The 21,437-nt window shown below is 42.3% G+C and overlaps 1 protein-coding gene across 2 annotated transcripts; it reads right to left on the bottom strand.

The window, feature by feature from the left end:
• Positions 1 to 1,073: 1,073 nt before the first annotated feature.
• fxr2 (FMR1 autosomal homolog 2) lies at positions 1,074 to 18,722 on the bottom strand. 2 transcript variants are annotated; one of them, XM_047385697.1, is made up of 17 exons: positions 17,845 to 18,722; positions 14,585 to 14,637; positions 12,657 to 12,750; positions 12,496 to 12,567; positions 10,380 to 10,528; positions 10,148 to 10,241; positions 9,751 to 9,867; positions 8,937 to 9,107; positions 8,779 to 8,857; positions 8,551 to 8,660; positions 8,177 to 8,263; positions 5,498 to 5,717; positions 4,885 to 5,064; positions 4,147 to 4,341; positions 3,928 to 4,035; positions 3,760 to 3,848; positions 1,074 to 2,654 (listed from the first exon to the last, which is right to left on the bottom strand). In XM_047385697.1, exons 1-17 carry the CDS (start codon positions 17,893 to 17,895, stop codon positions 2,562 to 2,564), a joined length of 1,962 nt encoding a protein of 653 aa, XP_047241653.1. In that variant the 5' UTR covers positions 17,896 to 18,722; the 3' UTR covers positions 1,074 to 2,561. The 2 variants fall into 2 exon arrangements, with proteins under 2 accessions (XP_047241653.1, XP_047241652.1); XM_047385696.1 differs by having other exon boundaries at positions 8,503 to 8,660; positions 17,845 to 18,717.
• Between the last annotated feature and the right edge of the window lie 2,715 nt (positions 18,723 to 21,437).

Below are 21,437 nucleotides of genomic sequence, written 5' to 3'. Positions count from 1 at the left end.
CACCATGCTTTAAGCTTCTTACATTGTGCCTCGATACTGAGCAAAAACCCAGATTGGTCTTATCTGTATAAAAACAATTTGGATTGCACTCTTAAATCTGTTTAAAACTTAAATCAATGAAATTCAAATGCATATGGACTTTTGGAATAATATCCCCATGTGACTGCTCTAACTGCTTCGTGCTGTACAGCAAATGCTCCAACATGTATGGTTCCAATAGAAAGAAAAATGACAAAGTGAACAATCTCAAGTAAATTTTAAAGATTTGTACAAAATGTCACCTTGTCAAGAAATGATGCCGTAAATAAACTGCTGCAAGAAAGATGTACCAAACAATGAAAAGTCCTTTATTGCCATCAGAACATGAGTGAGAAAACCAGAGAGAAAATCTGACAGTGAGGAGTCAACGATATAACTAGCATCCACACACACACACACACACACACACGCATACACACCAACTTACAGCAGGCAGTCTTTCAACAACATGGAGATTACAGATACATTACAGAATACAGCAGTCAACAGAATGAGGTAAAAAGGCAAAAAGACATCCACTCACATGCAACTGAACCAAGGTCCAAACACGTGAATGCTCGTTCATTCTCTAGAAACACAACGTACAGGTTGGGCAGAAGTCTACAACAGCAGCATTGGGGAGGGAGGGTCATCTCCAATCAACTGATTCCCTGCTGGCTGCCTCTCCAAACCTTTGGTCAAGTGGATGCTTCCTTGACATGCACAATGTTGGCCATAGATTTTTAATACTTGGTGAGACTTAGGGCTAGCATCTGAGAAAGATGAACCGAGATGAGCCAGGAGGGGGAAAAATAAGTTGTTGATTCGGTCACAAATAAAATTATTCTCTTTCCGAGGCAGAGCTCTACATTAGTTAGACATTCAGTGGGTAAATTAGCAGCAATTCTAGCGAGTTAAACAATGGCTTTGAAAATGAGATTAACTTTTCTCATGCACTGGACAGGCATTGTTCAGTAACTAAATGCATGCAAGGTAGAAAAATAGACTGCAAACTCACAAGACAAAGAAATCAGGGCTCATTTCCACAGGAGAGGTTGATTTCACTTCAATGTTTTATTTCAGATTTTTCTAAAGATGTGGAAATAGCAACAAATAAAGATCTGAGAGCTGTAACCAAGACAACAGTAACAACATGAGCAGAGAGCCACTGAGGTTTCCAGTCCATCTCTTACTCCAATATGTCAACCCAAACTGCCCGGTACCGGACAGACACCTTGCTTTTTATGTTAAGACCACATTGATCTGTGCACCCATGGTGCTCGGTGTGTGGAAGTGTAACTGTGTGTCATGTGGCTCTCGTCCCGTTTGAAGCTGTCCCAGTCCCACAGTCTGCAGTCTCTTGGCCCTCCCCCCCCCTCCTATTAGAAGCACCCGTGGCACGGAAGGTGGTGGCCCTCCTCCGCTTCTGGAGCTGCTGACTGCAGTGGTTTGTCACCAGCATGGCTGGAAGCCGAAAATGCAGCCGCCGCCTCTGACACAGAAAGAGGCACTGTGTAGTTTCTGTGTAAGTTTAAATCTACAGTTCAAGTGTGCCTGCCTGGACTCAGCCCTGGACCCTCAAAAGATCAACAATAGGCAAGAAGAGGAAGTGGCATTTGACATGACATCCCTCTGGAAAGTTAAAACCACCCAGCACTAAACTATAGTTTTATAGTTGCCAAATCTTTTCACTTGTGCGCATGAACGGATCTGCACACTCCGCCCCCAATGCTGTCCATTCTACATGGAATGAGGACGAGCGGCGTTAGATTTTGTATTTGGCACCAGACTTGGTTTTCCTTACACTGGTCAGCCATTCTCTAGATCTTGATCCTCATCACTCCCTCACAGGTCTGTTCCATCCATCAAACCAAATTTTAAATAAAAAATATTCAACTAGAAGAATAACTTCCTCTCATGAAACAAAACCAAACTTTATGGAAAAACGTACGTTTTTTTAAAATTATTTTTCTTTTTTTTTTTAAATTCAAGGCACAATGTCTATCAATACTCCGATCTGTCCATCTTTGCTCTGTGTGAACACTGCTTCACGTGAACTACAGGACTGTCTGCTCGCACGCCTGCAGTTCTCACGTCTGCTCTTTTAACACCGAGACATGTCTGTTTTGGTGGCGAGAGCAACGGCCCAGTCCAAACCAGTGATAAACAATGAACAGAATTAACGTTAAATAAAGAAAGACAACCGTTAAAAAAAATAATAAAGTCTTGTCCTGTTTCTTGTGTTTTCAGTATCTTTAGAAATCAAGTCATATGCACCAGCTCTTTTTTGGCAAGCTAGTTGTGTTTTTAAATAAGCACTAAGTACTGATAGATAGGATAGCATACACCGTTAACGTGTGGTTTTAAGTAGATGCGTTTGTCGTTTTTTTTTTTTTTTTACTTTTTCCATCTCATTGTATGAACTCAGGTATTTTGTCAGGTACTTTTCATCTCTTTAAGGTTTAAGTTAATGCAAGCAGGGACACAGTTTGCCATGGAGTCTTGCTTGAGACTTGGGTTTGCGAGGGTTGGGGCTCGTCTCTTTATGAGACCCCGTTGACCAAAGTCTGCGTCTCTTTGCTTGGAGAACGCTTTGAGGGCGTTCGCTCATCCTTCTTTGCACTGGTTCCATTCTCCTGTGAATGAGAAATTGAATGAGAAACTATCTTATTTTTGTCAACAATCTTGAAGTGAGCTCTGTATGCATCGACAGAGCAGCTGTTGACCTGAGTCGGAAGGTTTTCAGCTTAATCAGCTCTAACCAGTGACTAACCAGTCGGTAACAAAAAAATTTGACTTTTTTTTTTTTTTTTTTACACTCACTAAAGGCACCATTCTCTGTGCTGATGCTGCTTTTTGATGTGGAAGTTGTTACCGTAGGATGAAGACTCAAAGTAGGCCATTTTCAGAATCACTGAGGTCAGAGCAAAAACAGATGTAAAAAACTAAAGCAACACAATTTCCGCTCAGGCTGAGAGCGTGCACGACTTTCAGCAGATAACAGGAAGGCTGAACGTAGGACAGCACTGCTGATACGTTTTATCCATTTCAGCTACCAACCTTTGAAGGTGTCAGAATTAATCTAAGGCCCTGTTTACACGATGTTTTCAGGTGAAAATGGAAAAGTGGAGTTGTGTTTCTACTGTTCGATTACATGATAACAGCACGTTTTCTCTGAAAATGGCACAATTTGAAAATGGGTTCCAGAGTGTAATGGTTTGAAAACATCCCGGTCTCTGTTCTGTCGACAGTAAAAAATTGTATCTTTCTTTTGGGGAAGCCCTGCCGAGCAGTTTAAAACACACAGAAGAAGAAGACATCAGCAAAAACAACGGTGGATAGCAGAGTACAAAGTGTTGCTGACTCTTTTGAGTCTAACAACGGTTCTCCAACAAAGTGCTCGTTTTCTCCCACGTTTTTTAAGCATGTCGTTGAGTTTCAAAGAACATAACGCGTACTAGTGGCGTGGCTGGGGAATTACACTGATTTCATGTTTCTAATGATGCCCACTGAAATTGTAATTGAAACGCTGCCAGGTTAGCAGAAAGGACAGAACAAATCCAGTTTTAATGGATCATCGTTGCGTAAACAGGGCTTTAGGGTCTACATTTTTTAGGGAATATACACATATTACTATTTCTTAATGCCAAATGGCAAAAATACAAAAGAATATATTTGGAATAAGCAGTTTAAAACTTCATAACAAAAAAAAGGAAAAAAAAAAACCATCCCTGCGTTTACCTTGGGTTCAGATTCAGAGTGGTTCTCCTTCTGGGGCAGATTCTGTCGGCTCTGGGACTCAGGACGGGATATGTAGTCAGCTACGGTCACTGAAAATATCAAACTGTCAGCTCAAACAATCCCTGGGAGGGAGCGTTGATTCCTAAGGGAACAAACAGCGTTACTCACCACTTTCTCCAGGCTGTCTGTCACGGCTGGCTGACCCTCCTTCTGGGCGGCTGCCACGGTTCCGGCGGCGGCGGCTTCGGTTTCGGCGCTGAGGTCGAGCTTCTTCATCTAATAATCAAATCAGCAAAAACGGATCGGTTGCTTTAGAAGTTTTACTTTCAGCCAATGTTTAAAATGGGTTTCCAAGCAGGCCGGGCTGGTACACCAAGTGTTTCTTACCCAGTCCATTCTCGCTGGGGCCGGCCTGATTATCCGACTCTGCAGCGGCATCCATCACGCTGGGTTCTTGATCGTTGCGGCGACGGCGGGATCGTCTGTGGCGGTCCCCTCCCATGCCCTCGCTGAGGTCTGCGTCTGCAAGCTCCCCCTCTCCCTCCAGCAGAGAGTATGGGTTACTGTCCGGATCCCTCAGAACTAAAATCAGAAATATGACAAAACATATTTCTACTATGTTTTACACATTCATCTTCTGCATGGCCACCACCCTTAGGCTAGAAAAAAGGAGCAGTTAGCTGCTGTTAAAGAACATGCTCGGTTAGGTTCAGTATTTTCAGTTTTAACAGTGGCCCAGTGACAGCTCAAGGTCAGTCAGACTTGACTCCATCTGTAGACATAACCAAGATTCTCAATTAGATTTAGATCTGGCCTCTGACTGTCATGTAAACCACTCCATTATAGCCCTGGCTGTATGTTTTGGTCACCTTCCTGCTGGAAGGTAAGCCTTCACCCCAATCTCAAGTATTTTTTCAGCTCCACACTGATTTTCTTACAAATGAGGCTACTTATTGCTTTCTTTCGACAATGGTTTTCTTCTCGCCACTCTTGCATAAAGAGTGGATTGTTGGAGTGTGAGTAACAGTTGTGCATTTCACAGATTCTTCCACTTGAGCCTTGGATCTCTGCAGCTCCTCCAGAATTACAATAGTAAATTCCCTGAAAATGTAAAACACAGCGTACCTGAGCTAATAGAGTTGGAAGGCTTGGCTGTGGGGCCTCCACGCCCTCGTCCTGAGTTGCCACCTCGGCCCCTACCGCCCCGTCTGGACCCTCTCTCATCCCCACCGATGCCACGGGGCCTCAGGTCTCGATCATTAACATCCTCTGACTCAGAAGCATTTGATAGCTCAGAGTTTGTACCTGCATCAAACAGAAATCAAATGGTTAACAGAAACCAGCTGGACTGTTCAAATTTACCTTAAACACCAAACAGTGTTTCCCCAACCAATGTACTAGATTTCAAGTTTTACAAGTACAAATGTTCTTTTACATTTGAATACTTCAACAAATTCTGTGCATTTATATATTATGTTTTGCTTCAGTCTTTCTTAAAAAATCTTTAAGAAAAAACATCTTTTAAATGCAACCCGCTGCTCAAACTGACGCAAAATTGATCAAATTTATTTCAGTGCTTGATTTATTTTATCAAGATTTTATCTTAAAAGAAACTCACTTGTATGAAACAGGAGACTCATTTTAAAGAGATTGACTGTCAACACAACCTATGTTCTCTCGCCCACCACATGTGTCAGTGTTCCAAACCCATTCATATGTTAGACAAGGTAATACTGACCGTATCCAGAGTACTGGGTGTTGGAGGCCCTTCGTCCTCTGCCACGGCCACCGTACGTACGGGACGCGTGGAGTGAGTTGCTGCTCTCATCCGTATTGTAGCCTTTCTCCCGGTCACCGCCGGGTCCTCCGGTCCGGCTGGGAGGACCGCGGTATCCGACCCCGATCTGACGGAGCTGCTCATCTATCTGGAGACGCTCGAGGCGCAGCTGCTCCACCTCCTGCGTGAAGCAGTTGTAAATTTGATCAACTTTAGTGGGATTTAATGAGCACATTAACCGCCTCTTTTCTGTAGTGCTGTGTGTAGGACATAATACACTGAAAATAAGTCAAATGTATTGTAGGCAAAAATAGGTTTCAAGCCCCACAAACCAAATTTTTTTTCTCAAAATAATTGGCATTTTATTTTATTTTTTTATAAATCTTTAGTCTAAAAAGAGACTAGTTATTCTGGTGATCCCCCACTAGGTGGCAGTCGTGTACATTTCCATGCAACATCCAGGACTTTTTAACAAGGCTGAATGGGAGAAGTTTGTACACCCAGTTTTTCACTGGTGCTCACGTTTAAACTCAGGCTAAAACTGCTCAGAGTTGTGTTTTAACATCTCAGTTAAACCTACATGGATGAAGAAATCAACAGGTCAGTCAGGTGGGCTAAATGTAGGAAAAAACCATCAGTCTGCCAGACTGACTCAGGTTCAGAGATACAATCTCAAAATCCTTGAGAAACAATTACATCTGTATAGCTAACAAATGGCAATTCTAGTACCCAACAAAAAACAAGAAAGAGAGCAAGAACAACAAGATAATTTAATCATGTTTATTACTTCAAGTTTATTCTCTGGAGATGATGGAATTGGGCAGCAGTGCTCTATCGGAGGTGTGACAGCTGGCTCCACCAATGACAGCTGAACCTTACGGGAGGTGCGAGGGAAACGAGGCAGGGCAGGGGGCTCTGAGTTATCTTTGGAAGTTGAGGGTCCAGATAGCTTGTAATCTACACCCTGGTGTACCCTTTACCCAGTCACACAGAGAGGACCTATTTATAAAAGCACATGAGGTAAGGGCAAAATGAGGCTCTCTCAGCAGCTTCCCTCTTGTGGCTTTGGGCTGGCAGGAAACAGGTGACAGCTATAAGATGATCCTTCATATACGCCCATCTGAAGGGAGCTGCGCTTCCTACAAATGTATTTCATATCCTAATAAGGGAACGCACTTAAAGGATACAGGAAGTAAACATCCTGCTTCAAAGCCACAGACATGAAAACTTAGGGAATGCACCAACAGGAAAATACGGGTCGATTTAAGACATTAGTATTTTTGTTATAACTTACATATATACAGATATAAAAATGACAACAACACGGACATTGCGTCAGTTAAACAACCCATAATGCTGCACTGCATCTCTATCACATGCCCAAACAAATACCACATGGCCAACCCCTCCCACTCCAAAAATGCATACACAAATGGAAACAAGATGGAAATAAATCCTGGGTATTAATATCAGCCCAGATTCTCTTATTGGACCAATAGTAATATGTCAAAATTGATAAATATCAGCCAATACCGATGTTAATCCTATATATTTTGTTCATTCCTAATGAAAACAGTGCATGAATTAATTGAACTGGATTAACAGACAGATAACAGATAATGCCACCTACAGTGCCACGCAAAGTATTCATGCCCCTTGAACTTGTTCATATTTTCTCAGGTGAAAATCAATACCAAGTAGTGCATTATTGAGAAGTTTGAGGAAAATGCTATATGGTGTCCAATTTATTTGACAAACAACCAGAAAAGTGTGACATGTGTGTGTGTGTTCAGACCCCAACTCCATACATTGAGGAACCGCCTTTGCTGGTAATAAAGCTGCAGGTAATTGGGGGGGTGTGTATCTTCCACATTTAGGTTTGGGTCTTTCTGACACGATGTCTTTTGCAGCTTTTAACAAGGTTTCTTCTGCTCCATCCATCTTCCTATCAACTGACTAGCCTCTGCTAGATAAAACAGATCACCAGCTACAGAATAGCATCCCCACAGCAAAATGCAGCCACCTCCATGTTTCACCATGGCACTGGTGTGTTTGGGGTGTGAAGTGTTAGTTTTAGACCAATCGTCGTATTTTATCTAGGCCAAAACGCCTCATTTTGAGGCGTTATGACTGTTGGCACAGTATGACACATGTTGGCACCATTTACAAAAAAATTGGTGTTTTTACTTAAAAAACTTAAACTTTTTTTTTTTACAAGTCTAAAACAGTTCAATGACCGTAGGAAAAAAAAAGTTAAATTCCTCTCCTAGTACCGGGTTCGAGGCTTAAGAGGTTAATAAACCATCCCTGGCCTGTCTACTGTGGTCCTTGGTCTTCAAGATGCCATTTGGTCACCAATGTTCTCAGATGAAACTGTGAGGCCTTCACACAACCATTAGTTTTATAGTGAGATTAAATTACACACAGCTGGACTGTTTACCAAATCAGGTAACATCTGACAACATGTGGTTGTGATAAATTGAACTGAAGGGTATCTGAGTTAAGGAGCCTGAATCCAAAGCGCTACAGTGTTTTTGTAAAACATTTTCACTTGATGATAAGAAACTACTTTATACAGGTGTATCACATGAAGTCCTAATAAAACGCATTAAAGTTTGCATTTGAAAAAAGAAAACCAACCTGGAGATAGGACACGTGGTATTCCAACAAGGCCTGGGCATTGCTGATGTTCTCCTTAGTCCCAACAAACACAAAGGGAACCATGCCCTAATAAAGCACAAAGGACAAGTTCAGTGTTGTTTAGGATAAATGGCTGAAAGACTGTTAAAGCTGAAGCGCTAATGACAGAACAAGAGAAACAAAGAGGCAGAATGAAGCAGCATCAGGACAGGCAGCACATGTGACATCAATGCTCTGCTGTGGTTGAGAAGATGTGTGTTAGAAAGCAAAAGAAATGAGTGGGTGGCTGTAGGGGATTAGAGAGACGAGCCGAACGGTGCATTCACCTCTTTGCTGCTGGCAGTGTCGTCTCTGCCAGCCCCCTGCCTGCCTACCTCCTCTCGGGGAAGCTTTTTGTCGTTGTCTCCCTCAATCCGGACCCGGACCACACCTGACTTGTCGACTATCTCCTGGATGACTTTGCCGTTTTTGCCGATGACTTTCCCTGTGAGAAAAAGTTAAGAACTTCATGAAGAACAGGGAACTGTGCAAAACACGAGACATGAAATACTGATAAAGTGAGAGGAGGGAGTCTGGTTGGGAAGGTTATGCTGATCACTCACCTACAAGGTTCCTGGGTACCTGAAAGTAGTCTTCTTTGAACTCAAGATATTCTCTAGCCTGCTTCACAGCCTCAGGGGTCTGTAACACAGCACATGAATCAAAACCTCAAGGAAAAGTACTACCACACAACAGCAGACAGCCTCAACGAGGGTCTCACCTCTCCATAGATCCTGAATGTACAACTTTCCTCTTCGAGTTCGATGGCAGTAACACCTGGCACCTTCCTAGCTTGCTGGATGTTGGCACCGTGGGAGCCAATGGCGAGGCCCATTAGGTCCTCTCTGACTCTGACCTCTTCTTGGTACGCTGCTGCTAGCTGCTTACTGGTCTGAAGAGTTAACACAAGCAGAAGCAAAACTGGAAACACTAAAAGTGGACAGCTACATCTTAAAGATAGCGTTGACCTTTAAATACTGACTTATAGAGGATGTTCGATGTTCAAGATCCTATTCAAGAAATATATCTTCTGTTCCCTGGTAGATCTGAACATATCTATCTATGAATATATCTGCTTATTGTCTTCACATGCTGGACAGAGCATGCCATGGAGCACTGAGATGGTTTTAGAGCAGCAGTTTTCCCACTCATTGTTTGTTTTCCACCAACGTAAGCTGGTCAGCTCTACATGGCACTGGTGTGAGTTCATATAGGAAGGCAGTGTGGTTAAAATTCATTCTTATGTATCCCTGATGTGAAAACAAGGAAATCACAACCTTTGATCGAAGGCGGTTCCAGGAATAAGAACCGACCTAGAGACAAAAAAGTTTTGGGTTTTCATCACCAGATGACTAGAACAATCATCAATTTAAGGTATCCTTGAAGAGCTTAGTAACCCTGAAACTTAAAGCCTGCCTGAAGTCTCGGGTTTAAGTAAACCGTGCTTCTACGAATGTTTTCATGCCATTTACTCCTTTGAACTCTTTCCAACTTGCCACAACCCAGCGTTATTAAAACAAATGATGAGTATTTACCTCCAAATGTTTGGTGGCTTCTTCATTGCGGGACATCAGGATGAGCTTGGTGCGGATGCTGCGGAAGTGCATGTCACTCAGAAGTGTTGCACGCTTCACGGTCGTCTCATTTGTAGACTTGAAAAATACAAAAAAGGAAAACAACAGTTTAAGGCGAGAAATAAGAAAAAAATGTAAATAGAGCTGCTACAGATATATTTCTATTGGTTTCATTAGCAAAGAATGAGAATTTACTTAAAATAAAAGAAACAAAATCAAAGACATAATATTTATAAAATCCCAGGCTTTGGTTTTTTTTCACTAAGAACTTCTACAGCTTCCTTATTTGAACTCAGTTCATTTCTGCATTTGAAACAGCTGGATTTAGAGACAGCCAGGAGGAACTCAGAACACTAACCAGGACAATGAGCTCGTGTGTTTGAGCGCTGTAGAAGATGCAGTTGGCTCCGATTGCTTTTCTGAAGTCTTTGTGAATGCCATCACTCGCACATCTGTCAACAACAAAGCCAGACAGAAGAACCAGCAGCACTCCTGATTTAAAGAAGCTGTTGTCAAACTGTGCATTAATGTGCATCTATAATCAAGATATCAGAAATAAGAATCAAGCAGCTTGACAAAGATGGACTCACATGTCCCTCAGATCTTCTGGGACAGGGATGGTGACCTTGTGGAAAGTGTTTCGGGACGCGGGGCTGTTGGGGTTAAGAGGCCTGATGCGCTCTGATGTGACGATCTCATTGTATGTGGCATCACACGCTGCATATTCAATTACGTAGAACTGAAAGACATGTTTATTACATATACACACAGTGTTTAGCAGTCATATTTGTTTGGTTTGATAGTAGTACAAGTACAACTATCAAACATGAAAACCAAGATGTGTCGGACTACAAAGTCCCAAAAGATATGAAAGCAGCAGAGAGATGACCACTGCACACTCCATGCTCAAGAGATTGGATTAAAGCAATAAGTCAATAATAGATGTTCCGGCAGCATCTATCAGTCTGCTCTAAACAGCAGCAGAGCCACCACAAATCTGTCCCCTCCACCTCCACTAACCCACTGCTCCGTTTTAAAACTGCTTTGATTTAGTCAGGGTAAGATAGAACAGAGCGTTTATCTCCTACTACTCTACTCGAAGCATACAGCTGTTCAGTTAACAGAGAGGGGAGGTGCTCTGGTGATTACTTAGTGCAGCAAGTTAAACGATGCAGGACCAGAAAGATCTGAATACCTGGACTGATTAAGCTGTTGGGTTTAGCCAAAGAGCTCCAGATAATCTCAAACAGTTTCACCACAACTCACAGAAGATTAATTTTCATGTATTAGTACAATTCTACAGTTATAGCTATATGGGAAAAAAGACGTTTACCCTCATAACTCTAAATCTAATAACTATTGGAGCCTTATCAGGTTCTAAACTGATAAGACGCACCACAGATTTGACTGTCGTTCATTTAACAAAGGAGAAGCTAAAACAGGGAAGCTGCGAGTGAATTATCAGGATCTCCCACTGTTAGGAAGGAACGGTTTTATACAAGCTTCAGCTGTCAGGCAGATGCTCTCACAGTTCCTGTAGATCTAGAACACTTCAGGGTTCTTGGTTGACTCAATAACTGCAAGGCGCCCAGCGAAGAAACTCAAATCATTAACCATCACCATGTCTGACAGTTGGGATGAGGCTGTTTGTGTTCAGTTTGGTTATTTCCATACATGGGTCAAAGATCTCTCCTTTGGTCTCATCTGTCCTAACAATAGTTCCTAAAAGCCTTGTTCACTCAGATGCAGCTTTTCAAACCTCAGTCATGCTGCTGACATAGTCGTTTTAGAGAGAAGAGGCTTTGTCCTTTTAAATGTGCCACACTTGTTCAGGATTTTTTTTCTAACTATTGTACCATGACCTTTACCATTGCATCGTCTGACCTTGGGACGAATCTCCTGGGGTGTCCACCTCTGAGAAGATTGATAACTGTGTCAATTTCCCCCCCCACTTTTAAACAAACATGATGAGTTCAAATTTATGACCGTTTGCAGTTTGATCTAAAGCCACAGTTACTTTTTACCCCCTTCACAAATTCACCCTGAACCACTCCCAGTCTTAATTCAGCCTTAGGCCAGGTGACACATTTGCCACACATTCCAAGAAGACAATTGAAAGCACCTTCTCTCCGTCTAGCAGTCAGCATTAATTCAGCTAATTTAGCATACTAAATACCTTAGTTCATTTCTAATGTGTGTCCTATATATAAATAAGCAGTCTACTTAGTTTTGCATCTGTTAGTATCTGTAATATGTTTAAATAATTTTAAATCACTTGAGGTCATTGCTGTAGTCTTTCCAGCTTGACATTGTGTTAACACAGAGCAGTAAACAGCCACAAATCCTGCTTTTATGGAGCTGCTTTAACCTAATGGTGATAAGTCCATTAACAAGCAGTTGATTAGAGGAACCTAACGTCTCCATTTCCTTTTTAAGTCAAATCGAAGCAGCTCACAAAGCTGAAAGTGTGAATTCTTTTACATTTTTGTACATTTAAGTTTGCTTTTAAATAACTATAAAATGTGGTAGAGACCAGAATTGTACTAAATCCCGATAAAACTCTAGAATAAATATAACTGGAAGGTGAAGATTTGCCACAGCTCTGGGTTTGATTATTTTGTCTGCAGGGTGACTTGCTTTTGGGTCATCTTCTCCACCACCCTATCTCACGCCTTCAGAGAACAGTTGTCCTTAGCAGCCACTTACCTCCCCCTTCATCATTCTGACCCGTGCCAGCCACCACCCACAGGGCTCCTGTTCGTTGGCCCTGGAGTAGACCTGCAGAGACCACAGTCTTGTTAGGTTAGCAACAGCTCCAGGTGTGTAACCTGGGTATGGATGAAATCAAGCAGCAGCCCTCGCCTCACCTCCACCTCCTCGCCTTCACCAATATCCTTGTGGTAGTCGGTGGGTGGAGGCAGCCGCACGTCGCTGAAGGGCAACTGTCTTTCAGGCTGCCAGCTTCAACAGGATGAGAGAGAATCAATACATATTTAAATGTTATTTAGTTTGAGTCATTTAATGTCCCTTTTCCATGTCATATCCTTATGCTCCTGGAAAGGTGACACATTAGGATAAATAGCTGAAACACTGTGTTAAAGCTGAAGAACAAGAGAAACAAAGAGGCAGAATGAAGCAGCATCAGGACAGGCAGCACAGCAATGCTCTGCTATGGTTGAGAAGATGTGTGTTAGAAAGCAAAGCAAGTATCATGAAATAAAAAGTCAGAAAGGACCCATCAATTCTTTTAATGTCTTCAATAAACTGCTCTTAACTGTAAAGGAGTGTATTTAGTCTATGTTGCTCATTCTAATAAGATAAAGGCGTTATATTGTCGAAGCAAAAATGATATTTTCATAGGTAACAAACGCAAATATGAGATGGAACTGAAATCTAGCTCACTCATGTGGAATCTCTGATCTAGAACAACTTTTAAACATTTTAATTAGCCACTACAAAGCAACTCAGAGTCACTACTACAGAATCTCACACAGACAACTTGTCCAACACCTCTGTGTGCTCAGTGAAAGCAAAAGGGGGGCTGGGAACCATCCCATAAATGACACTGGCCACCATCCCCTCCCACCACGCATACCTTGGATCACTATTTTTAGGAGGGCCACACGATCTACACTCAGAGCCATGAGGGACCAAAAGCAAGGGTGGCTTGAAAGGGACGGTAGGTGGGTTCGGGAGTAAAGGAAATTGTGGCAGCAGAATGGCAGGGACAGAAACGGGAAGAGCAGGAAGGTTTAAAAAAAAAATTGGGTTGAGACCCGTATGGACAGCTGCATCCCAGGCACAGGTGCTGAAGAAGGACATTTTAAAAGCCAGGAGCCAAGACTTGGAGCAGACATCAGATTTCCAACCTACTTCAGTTTGAGCTTTTATTCAAAGACTACAGTGTCTTGCTGAGGTCCTCATACCACTCAAACCTTTGTGTATTTTGTCAGGTTACAATGTATTTTTAGGACTTTATGTGACAAATGAACACAAGGTATAGAATACGTTTGGAGTGAAGACGAAACGACATCATTTTGAATTTCTTTTCACAAATATAAATCTAAAAAAACTCAAGCCTGCATTTGAATTCCTTCCTTTACTCCGACACCCCTAAATGAAATTCTGTGCCTCCAGAAGTTGTCCCATTACAAAACACAGTCCAGCTGTGTGTGATTTAATCACAGTTAGTTAGTTAACAGGACGTCGCTTTACTCAAAAGAGGCCAAAACTCACCCTGCTCAAGAACCTGTACACACCATTCCCACCGGTAAGCATGGCAGAGGCTGCATTATGCTAGGGGCATGCTTTTCTATTGCAGATTAAAGTATATTCATGTGTTTAAATGACCCAGGTAAAGGGCAGACCTGATTCCCGTTGTGAATCTGTGGCGGGACTTGAAAAGTGATGTTTATAGAACCTCCCCCTCTAATTTGACTGAACTTGAGCTACTTTGCAAAGAAATATTGGCCCAAATTTCAGTCTAGACAAGTGCAACGCTGGTAGACATACCCAATAAGACTTCAGCTCTAATTGCATCAAAAGGTGGTTGGGCCTGGATATGAATGCTTGCCACACATTTCAGATTTTTACGTCGAGAAACCTCTTTCCTTCTACTTCCCAGTTGTACTTCATAATGGTTTATAACACATTAAATACACCGAAGTTTTTGGACGCAACAAGACAAAAGGTAAAAAACTTCAAAGGGGAATGAATATTTTCACGAGCCACCATCTTTATTAACCAACTATTCAATGCAAACTTGTAGACAGATTAACAGAAAGCACACACTTACTTGTTTTCGAACACAATAGTGAGCGAGTCTTCATGGACGTCTTTGATAAAACCCTAAAATTAAAAACAGAAAAAACCACGTTAGCACCACTCATGCTGAGTAGAAACAGGTAAGGACTTGGATTGTGTGCATTGAATTTCTGCATGCTGACAGCCGGCATATAACCCACGTCACAGCCAATGCTGTAACTGTTTCTGATTTAAAAAAAGAGCATCTTTGGCCCCAACAGAAAGCCAAGGCAGCACGGTGCTGCTGACACCACTCTCTGGCTGTGAATTCTGTGTCGGGTGAAGTGACAAGGAAACACTGACTCGTCTTGACAAGAACCTAGGAATCTCCTCTGACCCCGACACAGTTCACACACAGGATGACAAACAGCCTTCTTTGTCTGAATTTAGTTTTACTGGTGAAATGTTCCTTAAGGCTAGTGCTATTCACCTCCAGCCTAAATCCTTTGTGTGCCCTATCCCTTTAGCAATTTTGAGAATGAAAATGTGTTACTTAACCATTTAGAAATCTGTCACATCAGAACCCTCACCAACACCCCCTGCACTGGGATAAAACTGGGGGGCGTGGCTTATTGCTTAGAGTGACACTACCACAAATATGGCTCACATAGGATCTTCAGTAGGAAGCATGTTTGGGGGCGGGGAATGCTGGTGTGGATTCACCTGCTGGGTAGGTGCCATGTTTGGGCTTAAAAAGAAAATAAAAAAATAAGGATTTGGTTTGGATCACTTGTCAGTGGATTCCTCCGATCAGCAGACCAGCAGTGAAGGAAAACAGACCAACCTTTCAGAGCACACAGAACCATGAGGGGCTCTAGTCTTTTAGCCCCCCCACCATTTGGCACCTTTGGTCGTGTCGAACCCGACTTCTTCCAGGTACACGCTCGTTAATAATAATAATAATAAATATAAATCACAACTGAATTGAATTTTACATATTTGAAAAATATTTTATGCTAATTCTTCACATGTACATAACTACCAAAATAAATACGTTGGCATGCAAAGGTTGTTTATGGGAAAGAAATGGCAAAGAGGCAAAATGCAGTCATTGAATAACAACTGCTCTGTGGGTTGAAACACCTTACAATACCTCACTGATCTCCAACCATCCTCCACCACACAGCAGAAAGATTTGTCAGGGAAACACTGACATTTTAATAGAGCTGAATGAAGATCACCACAACGGTAAACAATGCCTTCAAATACTCGCACTTAGAAACTTCAAAGGTTATTTGTCGATGCTGAATCATTTTAGCGTCCCTGTGGCAACGCTTCCACTGACTTCCTTTCTTTGCCGTCATTTTTTCCTTTGGAGCTGCAGCTGCCAATTCCCAAGCATCCCACTGGCTTTAGGTGCTTCTGGAGAGGCCAACATCAGATATCCAACTACAGAGAAGCTCCACTATGGCAACTGAAGCATTTTGGGTAGGATTTCCTGTTTTTTTTGGGTTTTTTTTACCTCAAATGGAAGCATGGGTAATAAAGGAAGATACAGAGGGCTGTTTACACCAGGGATGTCTGATTGTGTCAGCAATATTCTAAATATACTGGAGCAAGTCTTTAAAAAACATGGTCTATTTTCATGTGGGTGCCTCCAACAACAGTATTACAGTTTTGATTGAAGTTTTTTCTGACAACAAATCTTTTTCACCCTTTGCAGTATGATTGAAGGTAAAGAGAGATTGTATTGTATTGTTGTATTGGCTCCTGCAGTTATGATACGGTCTGTGGCACGTGACCCACTCTGCATGGTCCCCTGATATCCACAGTGACTCTGCTAGAGCTGCATGTAGATCAGCTAAACCACATTAATTTCATTTTATTGTATGATGTTCAGAGCAACGAGCTATGAAGCTTGACATCAACTTTTCTGTAGTCTTTTTTCCCACAAAAATGTAACTGGAAACCGATATACGTTATGAGATTACTTATCCACGAGTCATATCAAAACAGGGAGCAAACACGTGAATGTTAGCTTCGCACCTGTTGTTAGAACATTAAAGCGGCCTCTAAATCAAGTTAACCCCAGGTTGGAGCAACATAATCACCTGCAGGTTTAAAACGAGTCCAGAAGTGGATTCATCTTCAAGATTAATCTTTTGTACAAATGCCACTGGGCAAAGCAAAGCCACTCTTCCTAGCATTATATGACTCATGGAAAGGAGTGGAAGCCTTCATTATAAAGTCACTTCATCTTCCAGCCAGCAACCATGTGGTTGATAAAAGCAACCCTGACCCTAGTCAAGCAAGCAAAGATGGAACAGCTCATTTCCCTCAGAAGGAAGGATCTCAAACAAGAAAATGTCTTTCTTACACCTGCTGAGAGCCATGCTTGTGTCCACAGAGATGCCAAACACAAAGTCACTGGTATGAGGCCATCCCGTGTAAAGAAGGAAAGCAGTGGAATAATGAGCACAACAGTTTGTTGGCAGAAAAGGTCAAATCACACCAGAGTTCAACTTCTCATCCTGTAAAACAAAAACAGGTGAGGCAGCAAGGGAGCAAATATAGGATCGTTGCTCAAACTGTGGTGTTGGTTGGCAGAGCAGCAGAAAGTTTCAAGAAAAGATCATGTGGACATAAATGTCTATAATGAAAGTATTATTAATGTTCTGGCCGGCCAGTTTAAATGCGTGGAATTAAACATGGAGTACCAACACGTTTTGATATTTAATTGTTCCTTCACTGTGACACAGTTGCAGCAGAGTTTACGCACACATTAAAACAGAGTTACTTCTGAAGATTTACAGAGAATTGAAACAGAAACTGTTCATCTGCTCTGTAACAGCTCTTCCTCCTCATCGGTGCTTTCTGGTGGATTTTCCATTACACCGGTATGGCATAAACAGTCGGAACACGAAATAATTGTTATATGTATAAGCTTTGAAATAGCACTCAGGAGCTGCGCAACAAGCTGGCTCCTGGTTTAAATGTCCGCATCCTATATTTTCTCAATATATGGGAACTTTTCTTCTCCAAACTTAGCTTGGCTTCCTACCCTTTGCTTATAAAGAACAGAGACGGGCCATACATGCTGATGACAAGTGTACCTAGCTTCTCTGCTAAGTCCAGCTAGCGGTTATCCTGAATGGATAAACTAACGTATCTGCTCCTCCTCCTCGCTAACCAGAAGCTAACGTTAACTGAGAAATACTCAGCTAGCTTCTCTCTCGGGGGGGACAAAGCAGTTTTTCATGAAATAAAAGTTTTAGGTGGGACAACAGCAAACAACCACTGGAACCCGTTTACCTTGTAAAAGGCCCCATTCGAGCCGCGAACCTCCACGGCCAGCCCGTCCATGCTTTTCGGTAAATCCCCACGGCTGTGCTTGGCGTCCGTAACCGCTGCGACTCCCTGTAAGTCCGGAGCCGTTCCCAGCTTCACCGGCCCTTCGCCGCTCTCCGGCAGCTTCTGGATTTCCAGTGTTTCGGGTGGAGGAGAAAAAAAAGGTGGAGGGGCAGAGGTGAAGGGGTTGGGGAGATGGGTGTGATGGGTGTCACAACAAGCAACGCAGATGCGGTCTCCGGCAGGCAGTTAGTTTAGGAAGGGGGACCGTTATCTGTTTCTGTCCAAATGTAGGATTTAAAGCTCGCTGGCTCACTAACGCGAGCGGCTGCTTTAGTGTCGACTTGCGCGAGAAGGAGAAGCACGCCAAACGTTGTTAGCTGTTTGATAATTAGCTGGGAGGCTAGCTATCAGAAGCCAGACGCCGTCAGTTTTCAGGGATGAAGCTAGCTGGCTAGTGTCTGGTAGCAGGGTTGCTTTCTGTTGGTTGGACGTGTGGCGACGACGCTGCATTGGATAATTATACAGAAGTCGTCACCGGGGGTGGTTTCTCCAGCCTCTGCTGAAATTTTCGGCGGTGTCTCTTTCTCAAATCGCGTCTAAAATGTGCAACCGCCCGGCGACTATCCCTCACCAGCCGCCCGACCCCTCAAACACACGCTGATAGAGTGAGCTGGAGAGGGTCTGAATGACCTCGAACATCCCACCCCTTAACTCGAGAACTCGCCCACAAAAAATAGGGTTTCTAATTGGCTAAAACCCTCGTCAATCAGAGTCTTTTGTCAGCAATTGGTTATGTAAAGAAGGGTTGGTCTCTGAGTGGGACCAATAACTGAAGGAGAGTCACATTCTAACGCAATTCAATGGTTTGTTTCCATGTCAGTTATAGTCTCACTCACACCGCTCGACTCCCGTACTCCATGTTACCCACTCATTGATGGGAGAGTGGGAGCATTCCTTAACGGTCAGCCGGTGGATGGCTCGGCTGGAATTGACGCGGAGTGACACAATTGTTACATACAATTCATATACATATACAATTTTTCATTGTAATCTGGGTTTATTATGTCTTTTAACAACTGTCAACGTGAACAAGCAACAATGAAATACTTTGGTGAATTATTTTGATGGGGTCTGCTACGTTGTGCACCTTAATGGCTTGTTTAGGTCCAACATTTTACAAGATCTCAGTGCTATGAGCTGGAAAGGTGGGTGAGATGGGCACCGTACTCAGGATCAGATCTAATCTGGCAGACAGGGGCTTCAGTGTGTCATTTTGAAGTTCTAAATTTGAGCAAAGATTACCTTTAAGGCTCCCTTATTGGGGAAACTTTTATTCCACATCCACAGCAGCCTCCTAACTGAGATTATGGAGTACGACAACATATCCTACAATGACTATGCTGACAGTATAACTTTATAAATGTTTGTTACTACTTGACCATAGTCCACTACAGTCACTGAACCAGAGTGTCCAAAATATCCACGAGTGGATGGGAAAGAACTTTCTGTGCTCAAGCAAAATGCTTAAGTGTAATAACCTATTTAAGCTTAAGTTTAACCCCCACAAAATGCTAGATTTAAAATCAGCACTCAACTAGACTTGAGTCTTAAAGACCACAAAGGATGCAAGAAACCTAGGTGTCATCATGGACTCAGACCTAAGATTTAACAACCACAAAAATCTATATCTAAATCAGTTATTACTTCCGTCCAAACCCAAGATTAAGGGTTTCCTACTAAACAAGGAGAAATGGGTGAATACTTTAGTTTTCAGTAGGTGAAATTATTGTAATTGGTGCCTTTACATTTTAATCTTTCTGCCTGAAGTTGGCATGTTGTCCCTATGTATGTGGAGACGTGGGTTCTCCTCCATCTTCCACCCACAGTCCAAAAACATGGCTGTTAGGTTAATTGGTCTCTCTGAATTGCACTTAGGTGTGAATGGGTGTGTGTATGGTTGTTTGTCCTGTGTGTCTCTGTGTTGCCCTGCGATGGACTGGTGACCTGTCCAGGGTGTACTCTGCCTCTCGCCTGTAGACAGCTGGAGGTAAGCACCAGCTCCCCCGTGACCCTGCACGAAAGAAGATGTTTAGAAAATAGATGGATAGATGATTGGTTCTTTATCATTTTAGCCAAAGTTATTAAGAGCCATTGTGGAAGGTCCAAAGAGCCACTTGCAGCTCCAGTTCCTAATGATTCAGGCCCCAGATCTAACCCATGACATATTGAGGCTTTTATTTAGAAGTGTGTGTGTTGATTTCATTTTGGATAAAAATATATTGTAGATTCCTGGTATAGGACCAGTAATTTAAAACCCATCCTAGCAACACGCCTTATAGCCTGCTGGAGTGAGTCTCTTGCTTTGAAGTGCAATTGTTGGATTGATTTTTAACAGCTCAAATTAATCACTTCTTGATTGGTGATTTGAAACGGAGTCGTGTATTATTCCAACATATTAAAGAGTGAGTCTCATATCAGAAGAGTATCTTTTAGCTTTACTTTGGAAGTAAAAATAAATCATTATATAATGTACACTAGTGAGAAACAAGATACTTTTAGTTTTAACTTGAAAGCATTTCTTTGAGTTTAGTTTCTTAGTTTATTCTTGTGTTCTGTTCTTTGTGTGTTTGGATTTATTTCTTTAAGATTGGTGTTTGTCTTGGTCCCTTGGTTAGTAGTTTTTTATTGGTGTAGTTTTGTTGTGAGGGAGGGTGTGGCAAGAGGACCCTATGAGGGCACAGACGCCGCTGTCTTGTCATGATCTGCTTGGTTTAGGAGTTTTGGTTTCCTTGTTCTCCTGTTGTTCTCTTTTTGCTGTTTCTTGTAACTGTGTACCTTTATGTTTTGTTAGATGTCCCCCCTGTTGGTTATGTTCTTCAGTTGCTGTCATGTTTGTTTTTGTTCATTGGAGTTTAGGTTCATTATTGTGCCAAGATGTTCTGTTATTCCCCTGGATTCCCTGCTCCCTGCTCCTTCAGTTGTTCTGCATCATCTCTCTCACCAGCTGCTTCAGATTTCTCCTGATTAGCTCCCCTCATTCACTGGTCCATTATCCACCCTACCTCTGCATTTATACCCTCTGGTTTTCATTGTTCATCACTGGTTTTTCCTGTTAACTACCTGGCTCCATGTCCGTTTACCTGCCTTTGTTCTGTGTCCTGGTCTCTCTGTAAGTTTTCTTTCTTTATTAAATATTTTCATTACTCCACTACGCTCTGCATTTGGGTCCTTCCTCTACCTTAAAATGATAATAACTGGACTGGTGAGGCTCAAAGATTGCCTGAAGACGTAAGAATTTTGGGCTTTATGAGGAAGTATTTTCTTAGCCATGGCGAGAATGAGGACAAGGATTTGTCTGTAATTCATCGGCACACGGAACAGCGTCCAGACTCGCTGTTTCATGGTGCTATTGTTTTATATCTTTTGTGCGTCTGAACAACTGATTTTATGTGTGATCAGCTGATTTAGGATGTTATTAGATACAGCATGCATGTTTGCATGTAATTCAGAAAGCTTATGTTTCTTTTTTTTCTTTTCTTTCAGCCTTCAATCAC

The sequence above is a fragment of the Girardinichthys multiradiatus genome, chromosome 14, assembly GCF_021462225.1.
Source record: "Girardinichthys multiradiatus isolate DD_20200921_A chromosome 14, DD_fGirMul_XY1, whole genome shotgun sequence".
Classification (NCBI taxonomy): domain Eukaryota; kingdom Metazoa; phylum Chordata; class Actinopteri; order Cyprinodontiformes; family Goodeidae; genus Girardinichthys; species Girardinichthys multiradiatus.
This window is presented reverse-complemented; position numbering and strand designations above follow the sequence as displayed.